The sequence below is a fragment of the Anomaloglossus baeobatrachus genome, chromosome 8, assembly GCF_048569485.1.
Source record: "Anomaloglossus baeobatrachus isolate aAnoBae1 chromosome 8, aAnoBae1.hap1, whole genome shotgun sequence".
NCBI classification, from domain to species: domain Eukaryota; kingdom Metazoa; phylum Chordata; class Amphibia; order Anura; family Aromobatidae; genus Anomaloglossus; species Anomaloglossus baeobatrachus.
In genome coordinates this window covers 80,604,369-80,620,726 of record NC_134360.1, presented here as the reverse complement: position 1 = coordinate 80,620,726, position 16,358 = coordinate 80,604,369, and the positions used below count along the sequence as shown (strand labels likewise).

The 16,358-nt window shown below is 42.5% G+C and overlaps 1 protein-coding gene across 3 annotated transcripts in view; it reads left to right on the top strand.

The window, feature by feature from the left end:
• The window catches only part of TRIOBP (TRIO and F-actin binding protein), a 116,481-nt gene extending 103,134 nt beyond the window's left edge, over positions 1-13,347 (top strand). For all 3 annotated transcript variants that reach the window (XM_075321840.1, XM_075321839.1, XM_075321838.1), the window contains exons 12-14: positions 4,253-4,339; positions 6,610-6,773; positions 9,629-13,347. In XM_075321840.1, the coding sequence (XP_075177955.1) occupies positions 4,253-4,339; positions 6,610-6,771 (249 nt within the window). In that variant the 3' untranslated portion in view covers positions 6,772-6,773; positions 9,629-13,347. The remainder of the gene's footprint in view (positions 1-4,252; positions 4,340-6,609; positions 6,774-9,628) is intronic.
• Positions 13,348-16,358: the final 3,011 nt, after the last annotated feature.

The window sequence follows — 16,358 nt, the reverse complement described above, 5'->3', positions numbered from 1 at the left end:
TTTGTGAAGTTAGGCTCCGCCTACTTCTCAGTTTTTTGTTTATTCCCACCCATGGACTGCTTTGAGACGTCCCAATGTCTGGGTCTCCCATAGGAACGATAAAGAAAAAGAGAATTTTGTTTACTTACCGTAAATTCTTTTTCTTATAGTTCCGTATTGGGAGACCCAGCACCCTCCCTGTTGCCTGTTGGCAGTTTCTTGTTCCGCGTGTTATCACCGGCTGTTGTCGTGGACAGAGTCTCCGGTTGTTCCGGTTCTTGCTCTGTTTTTACTTGTGGGTGGCTATTCTCCTTCAGCTTTTGCACTAAACTGGCTAGATCTGGTTCTCCAGGGGGTGTATAAGCTCAGAGGGAGGAGCTACATTTTTGAGTGTAGTACTTTGTGTGTCCTCCGGAGGCAGAAGCTATACACCCAATGTCTGGGTCTCCCAATACGGAACTATAAGAAAAAGAATTTACGGTAAGTAAACAAAATTCTCTTTTTCTACATTCTGTGTGTGTGTCACTCCCATTCCAGTAGTTGTACTTTGACATGTGAATAATATGAGGACTGTAAGATCTCACCAATCATTTATCCAGTGCAGGTTGTAAAATATTAATGAAAATGACGTGATTGCTGCGTCCTGTGGGCAGTCAAGAAAGAGAGGTCTTTTTGGATCATAGTGTAGGGCGTAGAAATGATTTATGCCGCCGCATTATTACTTGCTCCAAAGTGCTTCCTCCTTTTAGGTACATCACTGACACAAGTATAGCGCACATTCTTTGAGCTGTGTGCACATGACGTTTTTAGATCCCGACACAGCTGGCAAGTTTTCCCAGGCAACACCGCTTCAGGAACAGTATTAAAGGGGTATCCATTCATATTCCATTCAGGTCACTAATAGAGGGACCCATGCATCATGGCGTATCTCTGGTCAGAGGGTATTAAAACCATGCGCCTTGAACTTTTGTGGGCATGTCCTATTTTTATACACACAGTGCTAAAAATGGGAGATTGAGTTCACCAGTTAATTAAAAAGAAAAAGAAAAGCCTCATGCGGTGCCTCTTATTTTGATACACAGCCAAGATAAGCACATGGCATGGGACTGCAGCCTGTAGCCGTATGAATTACTTGTGCTGGGTATCATAATTTGGGGAGACCCTACGCTAATTTTTTTACATTTATTTTACCATATAGACCCGCCCACTGGCATCTGTGATTAGTTGAAGTCAGACAGGCTGTCCCTCAGCATAGGGGCACGTGTGAATAAAACCAATCACCAATCACAGACACCGGTGGGCGGGCGAAGCAATGCATATTCAATTAATAATAATCTTTATTTCTATAGCGCCAACATATTCCACAGCTCTTTACAATTCAGAAGGATCATATACAAACAAGTAACAGTTATCAAAAATAAAATATTTAAAGGGGAAAAAAGGCAACCCTGCTCGTGAGAGCTTACAATCTACAGTGAGATGGGGGGGGGGTGTACAAGGTACTAGTGCTTATTTACAATGACAATCCAGCCATCTCAAAAAATGGGGGATAGATAATGGCTTCATGGACCAGTTGGCCAGGACCTTGAGATGCATTTGGGTGCCATGGAGTTTGACATGGGGTGCTTATCTGAGAGGTTGTGGAGGGATTAGGTGAAATTAGTTTGGCTAGGGATTGTGATAGGCCGCCCTAAAAAGATGCGCTTTTAGGGTGCGTCTGAAGCTGAGTAAGTTGTGATTCGTCCTAACTTCTTGGGGTAGAGCGTTCCAGAGGTTTGGTACAGCTCGGAAGAAGTCTTGGATTCGGGAGTGGGAGGTTCGAATTAGTGTGGATGTTAGTCGAAAGTCATTTGCAGAGCGTAGAGAACGGGTGGGGTGATAGAGAGGAGGGTGGAGATGTAGGAGGGTGCCGCATTGTGGAGAGCTTTGTGGGTAAGAACAAGCAGTTTGAATTGGATCCTGTGATATATGGGCAGCCAGTGCATTGACTGGCACAGAGCAGAGGCATCCGAGTAGCGGTTAGCCAGATAGGTGACCCTGGCTGCTGCATTAAGGATGGACTGTAGAGGAGAGAGTCTAGTTAGGGGGATACCAATTAATAGAGAGTTACAGTAGTCAAGGCGAGAGTGGATCAGTGCCACGGTGAGGGTTTTTGTCGTTTCCATTGTGAGAAAGGGGCGGATTCTAGAGATGTTCTTGAGGTGCAAGCGGCAAGAGCGGGCAAGAGATTGTATGTGGGAGGTGAAGGAGAGATCAGTGTCAAGTATAACCCCCAGGCAGCGGGCTTGCTGCCTAGGATTTATCGTTGTGCCACACACAGAGAGGGAGATGTCAGGTTGAGGAAGGTTGGAAAATGGAGGGAAAAGAAGTTCAGTTTTGGAAAGGTTAAGTTTCAGAGAGCAGACATGACGTTGCAAACTGCAGTCAGGCAGTCACTTGTGTTCTGTAGTACAGCGGGGGTGAGTTCAGGGGATGAGGTGTATAGCTGTGTGTCATCAGCATAAAGATGGTACTGAAAGCCAAATCTGCTGATGGTCTGTCCAATTGGGGCAGTGTAGAGAGAGAAAAGAGGGCCAAGGACTGAACCTTGATGGACCCCAACAGTGAGAGGAAAAGGAGAAGATGTGGAGCCAGCAAATGATACACTGAATGAGCGGCCAGAAAGATAGGAAGAGAACCAGGAAAGAACAGTGTCCTTTAGGCCGATAGAATGGAGCATAGAGAGAAGGAGATGGTGGTCAACAGTGTCGAAGGCGGCAGAGAGGTCAAGAAGAATAAGCAAAGAGTGGTCACCGTTACGTTTTGCTGTCAGTAGGTCATTGGTCACTTTTGACGAGCAGTTTCTGTTGAGTGTAAAGGGCGGAAGCCAGACTGTAAAGGATCTAGAAGAGTGAGTGGAAAGGTAGCGGGTGAGACGAGAGTAGACCAGGCACTCCAAGAGTTTGGAGATGAAGGGGAGATTGGAGACTGGTCTGTAGTTGCTTGTGCAGGACGGATCAAGTGAAGGTTTATTTAATAATGGAGTAATGATAGTGTTTTGATGGAACAGGGGAAGATACCAGAAGAGAGAGAGAGATTAAAGATTTTAGTTAGGTGAGTAGTGACAACCGGAGAGAGTGTCTGGAGTAGGTGTGAGGGAAAGGGATCAGTAGGGCAAGTGGTAGGACGAGAAGAGAGGAGCCTGGAGACTTCCTCCTCTGTGACTGGGTCAAATGTGGAAAGTGAGCTGGATGGGATGTGGCGAGGGATGGGATTCACAACGCTTGGTGGCTGGGAGCTGATCTCTCGGCGGATGTTTTTTATTTTCTTTGTGAAATACGAGGCCAGGTTGTCAGCATGAAGGTCTGTGATAGGGGTCTGTGCTTTGGGACTGACGAGGGAGTGAAAGGTGTCAAAGAGCTTTTTTGGATTGTTGGATAGTGAGGAGATAAGGGTGGTGAAGTAGGTCTGTTTAGCGAGGTGAAGGGAAGACTTGTAGGTCCTTAGCATGAACTTGTAGTGGATGAAGTTTTCTGGTGTGCGGGTTTTCCTCCATAGGCGTTCGGCACTCCTGGAGCATATTAATGTAATGAGCGGCCCGGGAAGTGAATGAGCAGCAGCGGAGCAGTTACAGTTATGACTGTGATTCGTATGACGTATTAGGCGCTTGCTCCCTTCTACCCCTTTGTGCAGGATTCTGGTTCCCATAGACTTTATATGGGGATCGGCATCTGGCCAGATACAAGGGATCAATCCCGTGCTAACTCTGGGTCGATCGGCCAGTTCTCCCAACTCTAGTGAGAATCAGAGGTACCAAATCCAAAAAGAATTGACATGCTGCAATTTCAAAAACGCAGCCAAAAAAAGATGCACTGTGTGGACAGCAAAATCTCATAGACTTTGCTGGGAGAAGGAAATGCATGCATTTGGGTGCATCTTTGTGACCAAAAACAAAATTCATCAAAGATGCAGTGTGCAAATAAGGCTTAAAACTGCAAATAGAAATGCCTTATATGTTGGAGGTTCTCTGGGGGAAACAAAGCACATGATTAATTCTACAGCTTGTCAATTTCTGCAGCTTGTCAATTTCTGCTGCAGATTTTTGCAAACAAATTTGTGCACGACTGAGTGAATTGTGTTTGCAGAATTTTAGCAGTGGTCCACAACGGATCAGGCTTGCGTTCACCCACTCCTAGAAAATGCCATTCCCCTCCCCACTTAGCAGTCCGTGCCTTGTCGCCCTTCCTCTTCTTTCTCGGTGTTTCTGCCTCTAACTGAAGTTCTTCCATTTCAGGTTTTGCTACGAGTGAAAGAGAATGAGCTGCAATATTTAAGAAAAGAAATCTCCTGTCTGCGTGAGGATGTCCAAAACATGCAGAAAGTAAGACTTTTAATTAGGTTAAACTTTCTGTTGTAAAATCAGTAATAGATGCCAGGAAGAAATACCATATTTTTCGTTTTATAAGACGCACCAAATTTAGAGATAACAAATGTTAAAAAAAAAAAAATGTGGTCAGTCTTATACTCTGCTGTTGTCTTACCGGAGGGGGGCGGCAGCGGTGGTGGAGCGGGGTCACAGGAGGCAGAGGCTCTGCTGGCAGCGGCGGGTGAGTGGTGGCATCAGCTGCTGTGGTTGTGTGGTGGAGCAGGCCGGTGCGGAAAGTGTCCCAATCTGTCTATGGTGCGGACTTCAAAGAAATGGCGCCCGGAGTGGCACGTGCGCAGATGGAGCTCTCATCCAAGAGCTCCATCTGCGCATGTGCTAACTCCCGGTGCCATAATTTGAAGCCGGGACCACAGACAGACTAGGACACCCTCCACACAGCCAGCCGCCCAGAGTGGCAGCCAGCAGGCGGCCCGCCCGCCGGGACAGAGAGGCACACCGGTCGCCCGGCACACACCCGGCCGCCCGGCACACACCCGGCCGCCCACACACAGAGCCGCACATACAGCTCCCCCGCCAATTCACCCGGTAAGCTATATTCAGATTTTAAGACGCACCCCTCATTTTCCTCCCAAATTTTTGGGAGGAAAATGCGTTTTATAATCTGAAAAATACGGTACTTAGCTTGATGATAATAATTAAAAGGAAAAGTGTCTATAAATCTGTAGTGGTGAGGATTGTACATATTGGTGCTCAGAGCTTATATTGTGTTTGTTTTTTCTGTGTCTAGTCATGATAAATTTGGTACCCTATTTGCATCTTTCCATGGAATCTTGTAGTGGTCACGGGTCCCGCTAAAGGAACATTTTTATTAAAAAAAAAAAAATAAAAAAATAATGCATAATTTTTCATTATCTTCTTCCACTTTCCTATTATTCCTGTTAAGCACCTGAAGGCTTGAAAACCGCATTCAGCATGATTTTTAATACCGCGAGGGGTGCTGTTTTTACAATGGGATCTTATTTGGATGTTTTCTGATATATAAGGCCGGTTTCACACATCCGGCTTTTCGCCGGTTTACCGGATCCGGCGCTCTCCCATACAGTGACTACAGTACAGTGACAGCGCAACAAGCGCCGGTTACATGCTGTCATGTGACCGGCGCATGTGACCCGGAAGTTACAGCGCTGTCACTGTACTGTATTGTCTGTACGGGAGAGCGCCGGATCCGGTAAACCGGCGAAAAGCCGGATGTGTGAAACCGGCCTAAGACCCTCGGTCAGTTTAAAAGTGATGCTGTCCCTAAAAAAAAATGAATCTTGCAAATTTTCTTAGAAAAATGAAAAATTGCTTCTAATTTTTTATCCCTTCTAACTTCCCAAGAAGAAAAAAAGTTTCAAAAATAATGTTGATATAAAGTAGACGTGGTAAATGTTGTTTATTAATTTTGTGCGGAATTTTACTTTTTTTTTTTTTTTTTTGCAACCTTATCAAAAATTTTCCACAAATTTTTGAAATGTTCAAAAACCACACATATTGACCTATGCCGTGTCTCCCCAAAAATGACGTCTTATTATTTTTTTGCTCCCCCCCCCCTCCCCCTCCCCCAAAATATGCAAGGACTTATTTTCATGGTGGTAGGGCTTATTCTCAAGGAATTATGGGTTTGGAGGTAAGTTTACCCCCTCAACAAGGCACGCGCGGGAACAAGACCCCCTCAGTATCGTCATACTTTCCAAACCTGGACGTTTGCGTCGCTCACAGGTCCTCGACGGGTGCTCCCTGCAGGTATGCTCCATGCGGTCCTCCCCTGATTCCAACCGACACACAATCGTGATACCTATTGCTTCCAGCTGGCAGGGGAACCTGGGACGCAGCGCAATGGAGCGTGAGGACCTGCGGTGGAAAGCATTGATGTGTTCCACCACAGGTCCTTCAGTTAGTGAAATGGAAGTTAGGAAAAAAAAACTAGTGTTTTAAAAAGGTAATTTTCCTATGCTACATTTCCATTAATTGTAATCTATTTTAATGCAAAGGTTGTTTTCGTTGTGAGGAGAGCAGATTGTTTGTTAATGCTATTACCATATTTTTCCAATATCTCCACAACAGAGATGAATAAAAATTCTGCTCTGCTACTGTTATTACATTGTGTGTCCTGTTTAGCATAAATTGGTGAAAGGGCCTCTTTTTAAGTATTTGCCATTATGAGAAAAATATTCCATGATAGAAAAACCATTCTAAAATATAAAATTTTTCATCCCTTTTAGGATAAAAGATACGCATCAGAAAAATACAAAGATATTTATGTAGAGCTGAATAACATCAAATCTCGGTCAGAGCGCGAGATTGACCAGCTGAAAGAACACTTACGGCTTGCCATGGCCGCTCTGCGAGAAGAGGCTGCAATGCGCAACAGCGTAGGAGAGTAACGGTGAGAAATATGTACTTTTTACTGACATGTTAACATATAGATGGATAATAGAACCCCTCCCCGGTGTAGGAGTCCACGTCATGTACTTCATGAATGCCACTGTACAGACTTGCAGAATATTGGAAAAACCTCGGGATGCTATATTTGCAGTGAAGAAAATTATCATATTTTTTAAGGCTATAAGACGCACCCTAGGTTTAGACAGCGGAAAATAGGAAACATGTTACCCCCCTCTTGTTTTTTTTAAAAAAAAAAAAAAAAAACTTCACTGGTAGTGTAAAGTAGAGCACTAATTTTAATGTGATAGAGTGGGGATGTAAGCTATTGCTAGTGTTTATTATACACACTACATGCATATTTGCATTCACGATCACAGTTTTGCTAAATTCACATTTACACACACACACACACACACACACACCTTGCAGTTCCTGATCGGGAGCTGATTGGAGGCTAAATCACCTTATTAGCTGAAGGATCTTCCACATAGTTGACTTGATCAGTCACATGACGTGAGAGGTCCTTGAATTACTCGTGTGAAAGGTCCTTCAGCTGCTCAGCTTCTGCAGCCTCCGTTCAGCCCCTGGCAGCTTCTCTCCTGGTCTATACTGACCACATAGATCAGTGGAGAGCAGGAGGAGAGCGCGGCTCTCTGTGATCAGGTAAGATACAGTTTATCGTATTTTCCGGTCATGTCATGTTGCCCAAAATCATGTGTCTGCATAAAGAAGCCATGATCAAATACAATGTGCCTTACAGCTTATAAAAAAGCATCTTGTTGCTTACTTACTTTCCTAATGGATTTAAAAGGCTTTTCTGGGAATAAAATAAATAGCTGAAGGAAATGTCATTAAAATAAGTTCCTAAATACATTTATGCAGCAAATCATCGTTTTGACTAGAGAGGTAATCACTATACAGATAAAATGGCTGCCGTCCTGTTACACTGACACAAACCTGCCCTACAATGCTTGGACGGGTCCATTTGAGCATGTGCAGTAGACGCTTGTCCCCTTTCATATGTAACACTACTGGAGATATCAGGGGAGCTGACATAAGCACAGGCCGCTCAAACTTTTGAGCACCTGTTTTTTTTCAATGCCTATACATGGTATAGATTATCTCCAGGTCACAGCAGAGGAGCGTCTACACATGCTCACAGGAGCCTGTCCTAATAATCTAGGGCAGACCTCTGTTAGTGTAACATGGCGGCGAAAAGATTTGCTAATTTATTTATGTATTTAGGAATTTATTCATAATGACATTAAGTTTATTTTTTGGGTTTTTTTTCCTACTCTGAGAGAACCCCTTTAATAACACTTTTTCTGTTTTTTGTTTTTTTTGTTTTGTTTTTGGCATCTGCTGTCTCAAAGGTGCTATCTAGTCTGTGATACTTTTTACCTTGTATTCTGTGCGACCATATCCTCATCCCCTCCCGTTTCTTTCTATACACCGAAGCACATAACCTTTATTTTGCTCAAATCGTGATGATCATAATTAGAGAACAACAATGACTGTAGCACAGAGAAAGATTATAACTACATTTTCTGCAGGTAACGGTCACAATCAGTAGGACGTGTACAGTAAGTCGCTGTGAATGACTTCAGCACATCTGCGGCCACAGGACATCACTAGTCTCTCACACTGCTCCGGTGTGATTTTGGTCCACTCTTCTTCCAGTCTCTTCCACAGTTCTTTGACTGTTGTGGGCTTTTTGGCCATAACTTTGTCACTAAGGATTTTCCAGAGGTTTTCTATGGGTTGAGATCAGGACTCTGGGCAGCCATTTCATTGTTTTCCATGTTTTCTGTTACAAGGAACTGCTTTACCCATTTTGCTGTGTAACTGGGCATTGTCCTGCATGAAAATTGCTGACTGATTGAGTGATCAACAACACGTGGTTCCTTACTTGCGTTCAAGAAGGTTTTGATACACACTTGCATTCACTCTGCCATGTAGCTGTATGAGAGGTCCAACTCCTGCTGCAGAAAACATTTCCCAAACCATGACCCTTCCTCCACCACCTTTCACTGGCATCTTCACACTTTTGGGTTCCATCTTTCCCCAGCTTGTCAAGAAACATAATGTTTCCCATCAGTCCCAAATAAATTTAAACTTGCTTTCAGTACTAAAATGAACTGTGGACCACTTCTCCTCTGTCCACACAACATGCTCCTCACCAAAAGTGAGTCTAGCCTTTTGATTCTTTCTGCTAATGAGAGGTTTGGTCATTGCAGAGTGGGCTTTCAGTCCAAATCCTCTTAAACGTCGTGACGCTGTATGGTCAAATAGATCCTTACCCTGTTTGGTGCTGAACTGGCAAGAAATTCCAGCTGCAGTGTTGAATCGATTACCCATGGAGATTATCCGCATTATCCTGTCCTCTCTTGCATTTGCCTTTTGGGGGCGACCAACCTTCTTGGGGGACTTGAAAGCGTTTGTGATGTTGTAACGATGCAATATTCTCAAAATCACAGATTTGGAACACCCAACGTCTCTTGCTATGGCTGAAAGGGTCACCCCTTTGACCTTCATCTTGACAACCTGCTGCTGGAGGGTTTGTGTCACTTTGGAATGGCCCACCATTTCTGCAAAGTCGGTGCAAACTGGAAAGTTAGGCTGCCAGTTACATAGGGTTTTGTCAGATAATTAAGGAAATTAGTCCCAGATTAATACCAATAGCTTACAGGTATCTGAAAGTGTTCTCTAATTTTGATCCGTGTTTTAAATTTGTCTTTTACATTTTTATTATGTGCTTCACAATAAATTCAATTATTATTATATCTATTATTATTTATAATACAGCATGTATTACATTTACCAATGACTCGTTTGTCTGTTTTATGCTTCATGCAGGTTAATGCACTTCCTCTTGTCACGGACACGAGCCGACAAGTGACATCAGAGTCTCCACCTTTCGCCACAAAACTGCTCCGTTTTATATGTGAATTACAGAATTTTATACAACTCCTTAATATTAATATTGTTAATATGTTATTATAAATGGGGATTATTCCAACTCTCTCTAGACAGTGGTACAAGGTCATGTAGCTCAAATTGAGGTGTCCACAGGTCTGGAGCATTGTAACATCCTACCTATTACTGTTACGAATGGGGAAGTGACTGCATGGATCCTATGTGGATATGTACGTGTGTGGGGAGGGGTGGATGACTGGCTATACCGCACGTGCACTAAATGTGAACACTGCCAGTAAGATTGCAGGTTTGTAGAAGTGGAGAGCGGTTTTACATCACAGGGACTTAACGAATAAATGTGTACATTACTTTTTTATTTTTTATATATATATAGGGAAAAGTTTTTTTGTACAGATGTGCATTATAAGGCTGGGAGCAATGTTTGGATGCTGGATGCAGTAGTGCTCCCCGTATGTGTGGATTTATACTCGTTCATATCAGTGAGCACTGTATGACTTTACAAGTCGAAATTCAGTGTTCGCTATGTGAAGGTTTTGACACATGATGATTAAGTACTGCGGACGCCCACAACTATAGAAAAGTACATATGCAAGTTAGCCTTAAATAATCTACTGTTCTTTTTTTTTTTTCTTTTTTCTGTCTCATACAAGATTCTTCACTTGTGGTTTAGTTAAAGGGATTGTCTACCTTTTGAGGACATTGTTTTTTGCTTAAATGCATGTTTTTGGGGCTTAAAAAAAAAATAAAATTTTGCAATTGAATGTCCTTAAAGGGACAAACCCCTTTTCATTCCCTATGTTCGCCCCCATTAAAATAAAGAAACTATACTCCTCTCCGGTGCGACCGCGGTTCCAACGATGTGTAAACTATGTGTAAAGCCGCATTCCTGGGGCCCATGTGACATTGACACACAAGCCCCGCAACCAATCAGCACTTGGTATCGATCTCCCTGTATTCGGACATTTGAGCAGGATGTGAGTGCAGCGCTGAAGGATGTGAGTGCAGCGCTGACTTGCTGTTCAAACATCCAAAGGCGGGGAGAAGGAAGCCGGCACTGATTTGGTTGCGGGGCTCGTGTGTCATAACAATGTCACATGACCCCTGGGAATGCAGCTTCAGACATCGCTGGAACCACGGTCGCACCGGAGAGGAGTATAGGCTTATTTATTGTTACAGGGGTGGGGGCAAACAAGGGAAATGAAGGGGTTGTCCAAGTAGTGGATCACCCCTTTAACAATTTTGCACTATGTTGGCTTTTACGGGCTCTATTCAACTTTTAGGTAGTCTGTGGTTATAAATCCGCTAAATAAAAGATGCAAACTTTGTCAGACCCGTCATAGCGAGCTCACTGACACACTCAGTTCATTCTACAGCCAACAACAAACAGTGAAACAGACTATGGAAGGCAAAAGATGCCCAATTTTTAAGGAGATCCAATTGCAAAAATTTAAGTGAGAAATAAGTAAAAAAAAAAAAGTTGGACAACCCCTTGAGGCTGGCGTACGAGCATTATGATCCCATCTGTTTATCACATCAGCCATTCACCATGCTTTGTGCCTTATTCTTCCTAGTAAATGACTATGGAGAGGACTGCAATTTATTAAACATTTGTAAACTATATCATGGCATTTTGCATAATCAGTGACTCTTGGGTCTCCTATGCCTGGATATGGAATATATGTATATAATGCAAAAGAAAAGGCCTCAGCTTGCTCTTTGGTGGCTGTGGGACTCCAGCGTTCATGCCCCAGCCTGTCGTATAGACCACTGTGTGTATCCTCTTCAGTTTTTAACGGTTAGACATATTTTCCCATAACTGCTGCTCTAAAACACAAACACTATTTACCTAGTCTTTCCCTACAAGATATATAGATGATTCTCTGGTGGACCCCATGTCTTTGCTAACTGCCGGACAGTATGTGATAGCCACCCAGTAATAACAGCCATGATGACGTCCCTGTATGTGACCCATGTGGCGAGTGATCGGCTGCAGCGGTCACATACCGGCCACTTTTAAACAAAGACCAGGCGCACCACTGTAACATCACTGCTGTAATGGCAGGGAAAGACTAAGAGACTAGCTTCTTTTTTTTTTTTTTTTTTTTTAAACTTTTTACATTTTTAAAACGTGTTGTATTGGATAACCCTTTAAATATCAGATATTGAGACTGTGCCCTTATTACACACCATGCAATATTGCAATAAACCTTTTCACAATGTAACTACCTTAACTTATGCATGCACAGACGCTTTGCTGATTTTGTGGAAATGTATATTTTATGATGACTTCTATAATGAAATCCTCCCAGCTATGTTATCGCTTTAGTCGCTGCAGAATTGTCGTATGTGATACAGAATAAACTTGTGAGACCAATCGCGGTAAACTAACAAACATGCATTCAGTGCAAGGAGCTTGATACTAAAGTGGTGGGAAGAAATTAAAAGGGTATTCCCATAAGTAATGGCATGTCTCTTGATTGTTGGGTGTTCGGACTCTGTGAACAACCACCATTGATCTGAAAAAAGTTCCATCTGCAATACTTTGCTATAAGAGAAAGAGGCAATGTTTCTATTCCAGAAGAATAAATGGACAGGAGAGCCACTAAATGGACAGGAGAGCCACATGAAAAAGGTGAAAGTAAAGCTCCTCTGTGTAGATCTGCCCGTTCATTCTGATTGCGGTCAAAGCCCAACTGACTAGGACTCAATGGCATATTCTATCCATACGCCATTACTGCTAGTGGAGGGGAACCTCCGTTCACTCGAGCTGTTGTGTAACTGTGGCTTCCAACATGGAATGCTGGGAGTTGTAGTTTCACAACAGCTGGAGTCCTAAATCTGTATCAGATTATTTTGAATAATATCTTTTACACTGGACTGTATAATGGACTTTAAAGGGACCGTCTGGGACTTTACAGTTGATAGAACTATAGAATGGGCCATAAATTTGAGATTGGTGGGGGTCTGAAATCCAGCACTCCCATGAATCAGCTCAAATCTGCTCCGGCATAGGTCAGAAATAAGTGATGTATGGGGTGGAAATCAGCAGCTCCTTAGATTTAGTGGCCATTGTTGAGTACTGTACTCTCACATTTATGTCATCATTGGGGGGGATATCCAGCTGTTGGCCCACCAACAGTAGCTCAACAACTGTTTAGAAGGGATGTCCAGGGTTTTCACAAAAATCTGCAGTCATTGTATGTGACGAATATCTTGTGAATCCTTACAGTGCTGGCGGCAAGACAGGGTAGTCATGTGACCACAAACGTGATATGCTTGCCCCCGGCCACATTCCAACTAGACTTCCACGATCTTGCTCAATTCACTTGTGTTCTGCACGTCTAGTTGGAATGTGGCCGGGAGTATGCACATTGCTTATATGCGGTCACATAACAACTCTGTCTCGCCAGTGACACCAGAGTATCCTCACAGTTCTCCTTTATGAAAAGCCTGGACAACCCCATTAAGCCCCAACAACCCCTTTTAACCAATTCAGCAAATATTTGAGACTCAGAAGCAGAAATGTCAGCTATGTTCATATTTAAGCACTCCTTCACAAATCATCGTTTTTAAATAGTTCTAAGCACCGCCGTATATTCTAAACTTATATATATATATATATATATATATATATATATATATATATATATATATATATATATATATATATATATATATATATATATATATATATATATATATATATATATATATATATATATTGGTTTTATGTGGAATTTTTTTATTTTGTGATATTTAAAAAAAACTTTTTTTTTACGTTTTTTTTTTTGTTTTAAACACCTATTGAGATGCCTATGGGGGAAAAAAAACATTCTATTTAGAGCTTTCTGCGTTTTAGAATGACGCAACAAAACTTGAGTGTGTAGTTTTCAGTCATTTGCTTTAGACTAGAAATTTACCATTTGCTTAAAAAAGGCCATTCAGAACACCAATGATACCTCACAGAGCACTTAAGAAATGTGTAAAATCAGCCGTGTACAGCATCCGGTCTGTAAAAACAAAAAAAAGTTCCATTAATCTGGCATCCAATACTCCAACTTATTTTTCAGTAACAGAAATGTAAAAATAATGCTCAAATTTAAACGACTAACACAGAATATTTAATGATTTGGCATTTATTGATGTTGGTTTAAAGGATTTTTTTTTATTTTTTTTATTTTTTTTTGTCGAAAGGTCAGGCTTTTCTAGATTAGCGTTTCTATTACAGATAAGGATGTGCTTTTAATTTTATTATCTCACAGATTGTCATAAGCAGAAACCGCATTCACAGGACAGACGTGCAGCAAAATCCAAATACAGGGAACACAGAACTACTATTCTTACTCTTGCAACTTTCTTCTTCCACACAAAGGTGCTTTGTCTTTTGTTGAAACTTTTATTTTTTACTTTTTCTAAGATTGTGCTTGTAAATAAAGTGGCCGGCTTCCTTACGAGATCTGAAGCGGTAGGCGAGAAGGGCTGTTGGATGGACGGTGCGGGCCTAGTGAACCTATTTCTTAGCCATTTTTATTGTATACCATGATTTTCCTTTTTTTGTATAGTTTCACAAATTTTGTAATAATGAATACTGTTTCATATACCTGGAAGTTGTTTTTTTGTTCTGTTTTTTAATGTGGTCTCTCATGAAACAGCAAGGACGCTGATTGTGTCTTCCTGGTTCTTGTCTTCACCTTCCGAGATTGCACTGGATTAGGAATAAGATGTCTTAATTGCTTTTCTCTTGGAAGACTGACTACATTGCTGTTGTGCCTTTAATAAAGGGGTTGGTGTTTTGTTTTTGTGGCTTGTGATGTCCCTGGATTGATAGCCATAAAAAACCCTAACCTTGCTCTATACCCCAGCCTACATCCCCAAATGTTTAGTGGATGTCACTCAGTTTTAATAAAGGATTTATCTATTGTATTTGGTGTCTGTGTTTTATGTACACTTGAGGCTGAGAACTACAGTGTCCACGATGCCATAGTGCAGAACGACGCATACAACAGTCACATGATTAATAAAGATCTTAAATAGTAGGTGACCTTCTTAACTGTATAATCCTTTCCTGAATGAGTAGATGCTAAGGGCAGATGCTTGCAGCAAAACTCTGCCAGCGCTGAAGCAAAATGTACTTGAGGGATTTTTTTAGTCTTGATATTTAAAATAACACAATTATTGTAGAACATAAAATTACCGTATTTTTCAGATTATAAAACACACTTTTTCCTCCCAAAAATTTGAGAGGAAAACGAGGGGTGCATCTTATAATCAGGATGCTCCTTACCGGGAGGTGGTAGGAGGCAGGGGCAATCCTGGGGCCTGCTGGGCACTGTGCTGTGGTCTGCTGTCCTTTTGAGCGGTGAGGCAGGGGCATCCTGAAAATGTTGGCAATCTGACCATTAAATAATGGTGCCCTGAGGCAGTGTGTGCGCAAATGGAGCTTCTTTGCTCAAGATCTCATCTGCACACCCGCCACTTCCGGTGGTTCATATCCCCTTTTACAACCTTGGTCGTACCTGTACATCCAAGGCCCTGTCTGTCCCTTTTAATGCAGGTTCGTGTTTATAGACAGACAATCAGATACTGTTGGTGCCAATGGTTGTGATGAGCCTTTGGAAAAATTAAACCTTAAACCATAAAGAACGATAGAAATGTTGCAGTTCCTTCTCCAGCAAGGTAAACTTTTTTGGTCCAGATGATGGCGTGTGTGGCGGTAACCACATGAGGAATACAAACACAAGTGTCTCTTGCCTACAGTCAAGCATGGAGGTAGTGTTGTGGTTTAGGGCTCCATGAGTGCTGCTGGATGGGGGGAGCTACCGATCATTGAGGGAACCATGAATGCCAATGTGTACTGAGCCATACTTAAGCCAAGCATGATCCCCTCCCTTCAGAAACTGGGCTGAAGGACAGGATTCAAACATAACTGCCCCAAGAATACTACTGCCTTACTAAAGAAACTGAGGGTAACAGTGCTGAACTGGCCAAGCGTCTTCAGACCTAAACCCTATTGAGTATCTGTGTGGTATCCAGAAACGGAAGGTGGAGGAGCGCAAGGTCTCTAACATCCACCATCGCCATGCTGTTGTTTATAGATGATGGAAAAGATCCAGCGGCTCCTGTGAAGCCGTAGTGAGCTCCATGTCAAAGAGTTAGGGCTGCTTCTCACTTGCGAGTTTCTCGCAGTAGAGCAATGCGAGAAAATCTCGCATTGGAATCGGACACATGTTAGTGAATGATTCAGCTCTCATCTGCGATTTTTTTTTTTTTTTTTTTTTTTTTTCTCAGTCCGAATCGGACTGAGAAAATCGCAGCATGCTGCTTTTTTGCGAGTTTCTACTGCGAGTCTCTCCAATGCAAGTCTATGGAAGCGTGTAAATAATCGGATGTCACGGGACGGCACTCACACCATCCTAGTGACATCCGATTTTCTAAATACATTTCTCGCAGGTTTCCTAAAACACTGGAAACGAGCGATGTCTCACAATGTCTGTCAATCACTATTCTCTGTCAGTCGGTCTCTCCCTCTCGGTCTCTATTCTCTCTGTCGGTCCGTCACTATCTCTGTCCCTCTCTGTCTGTCGGTCATTTACCCCTCCTCTCTCATACTCACCGATCCCCGGCGCGGCGCTGCACGGCTTTCTCACTG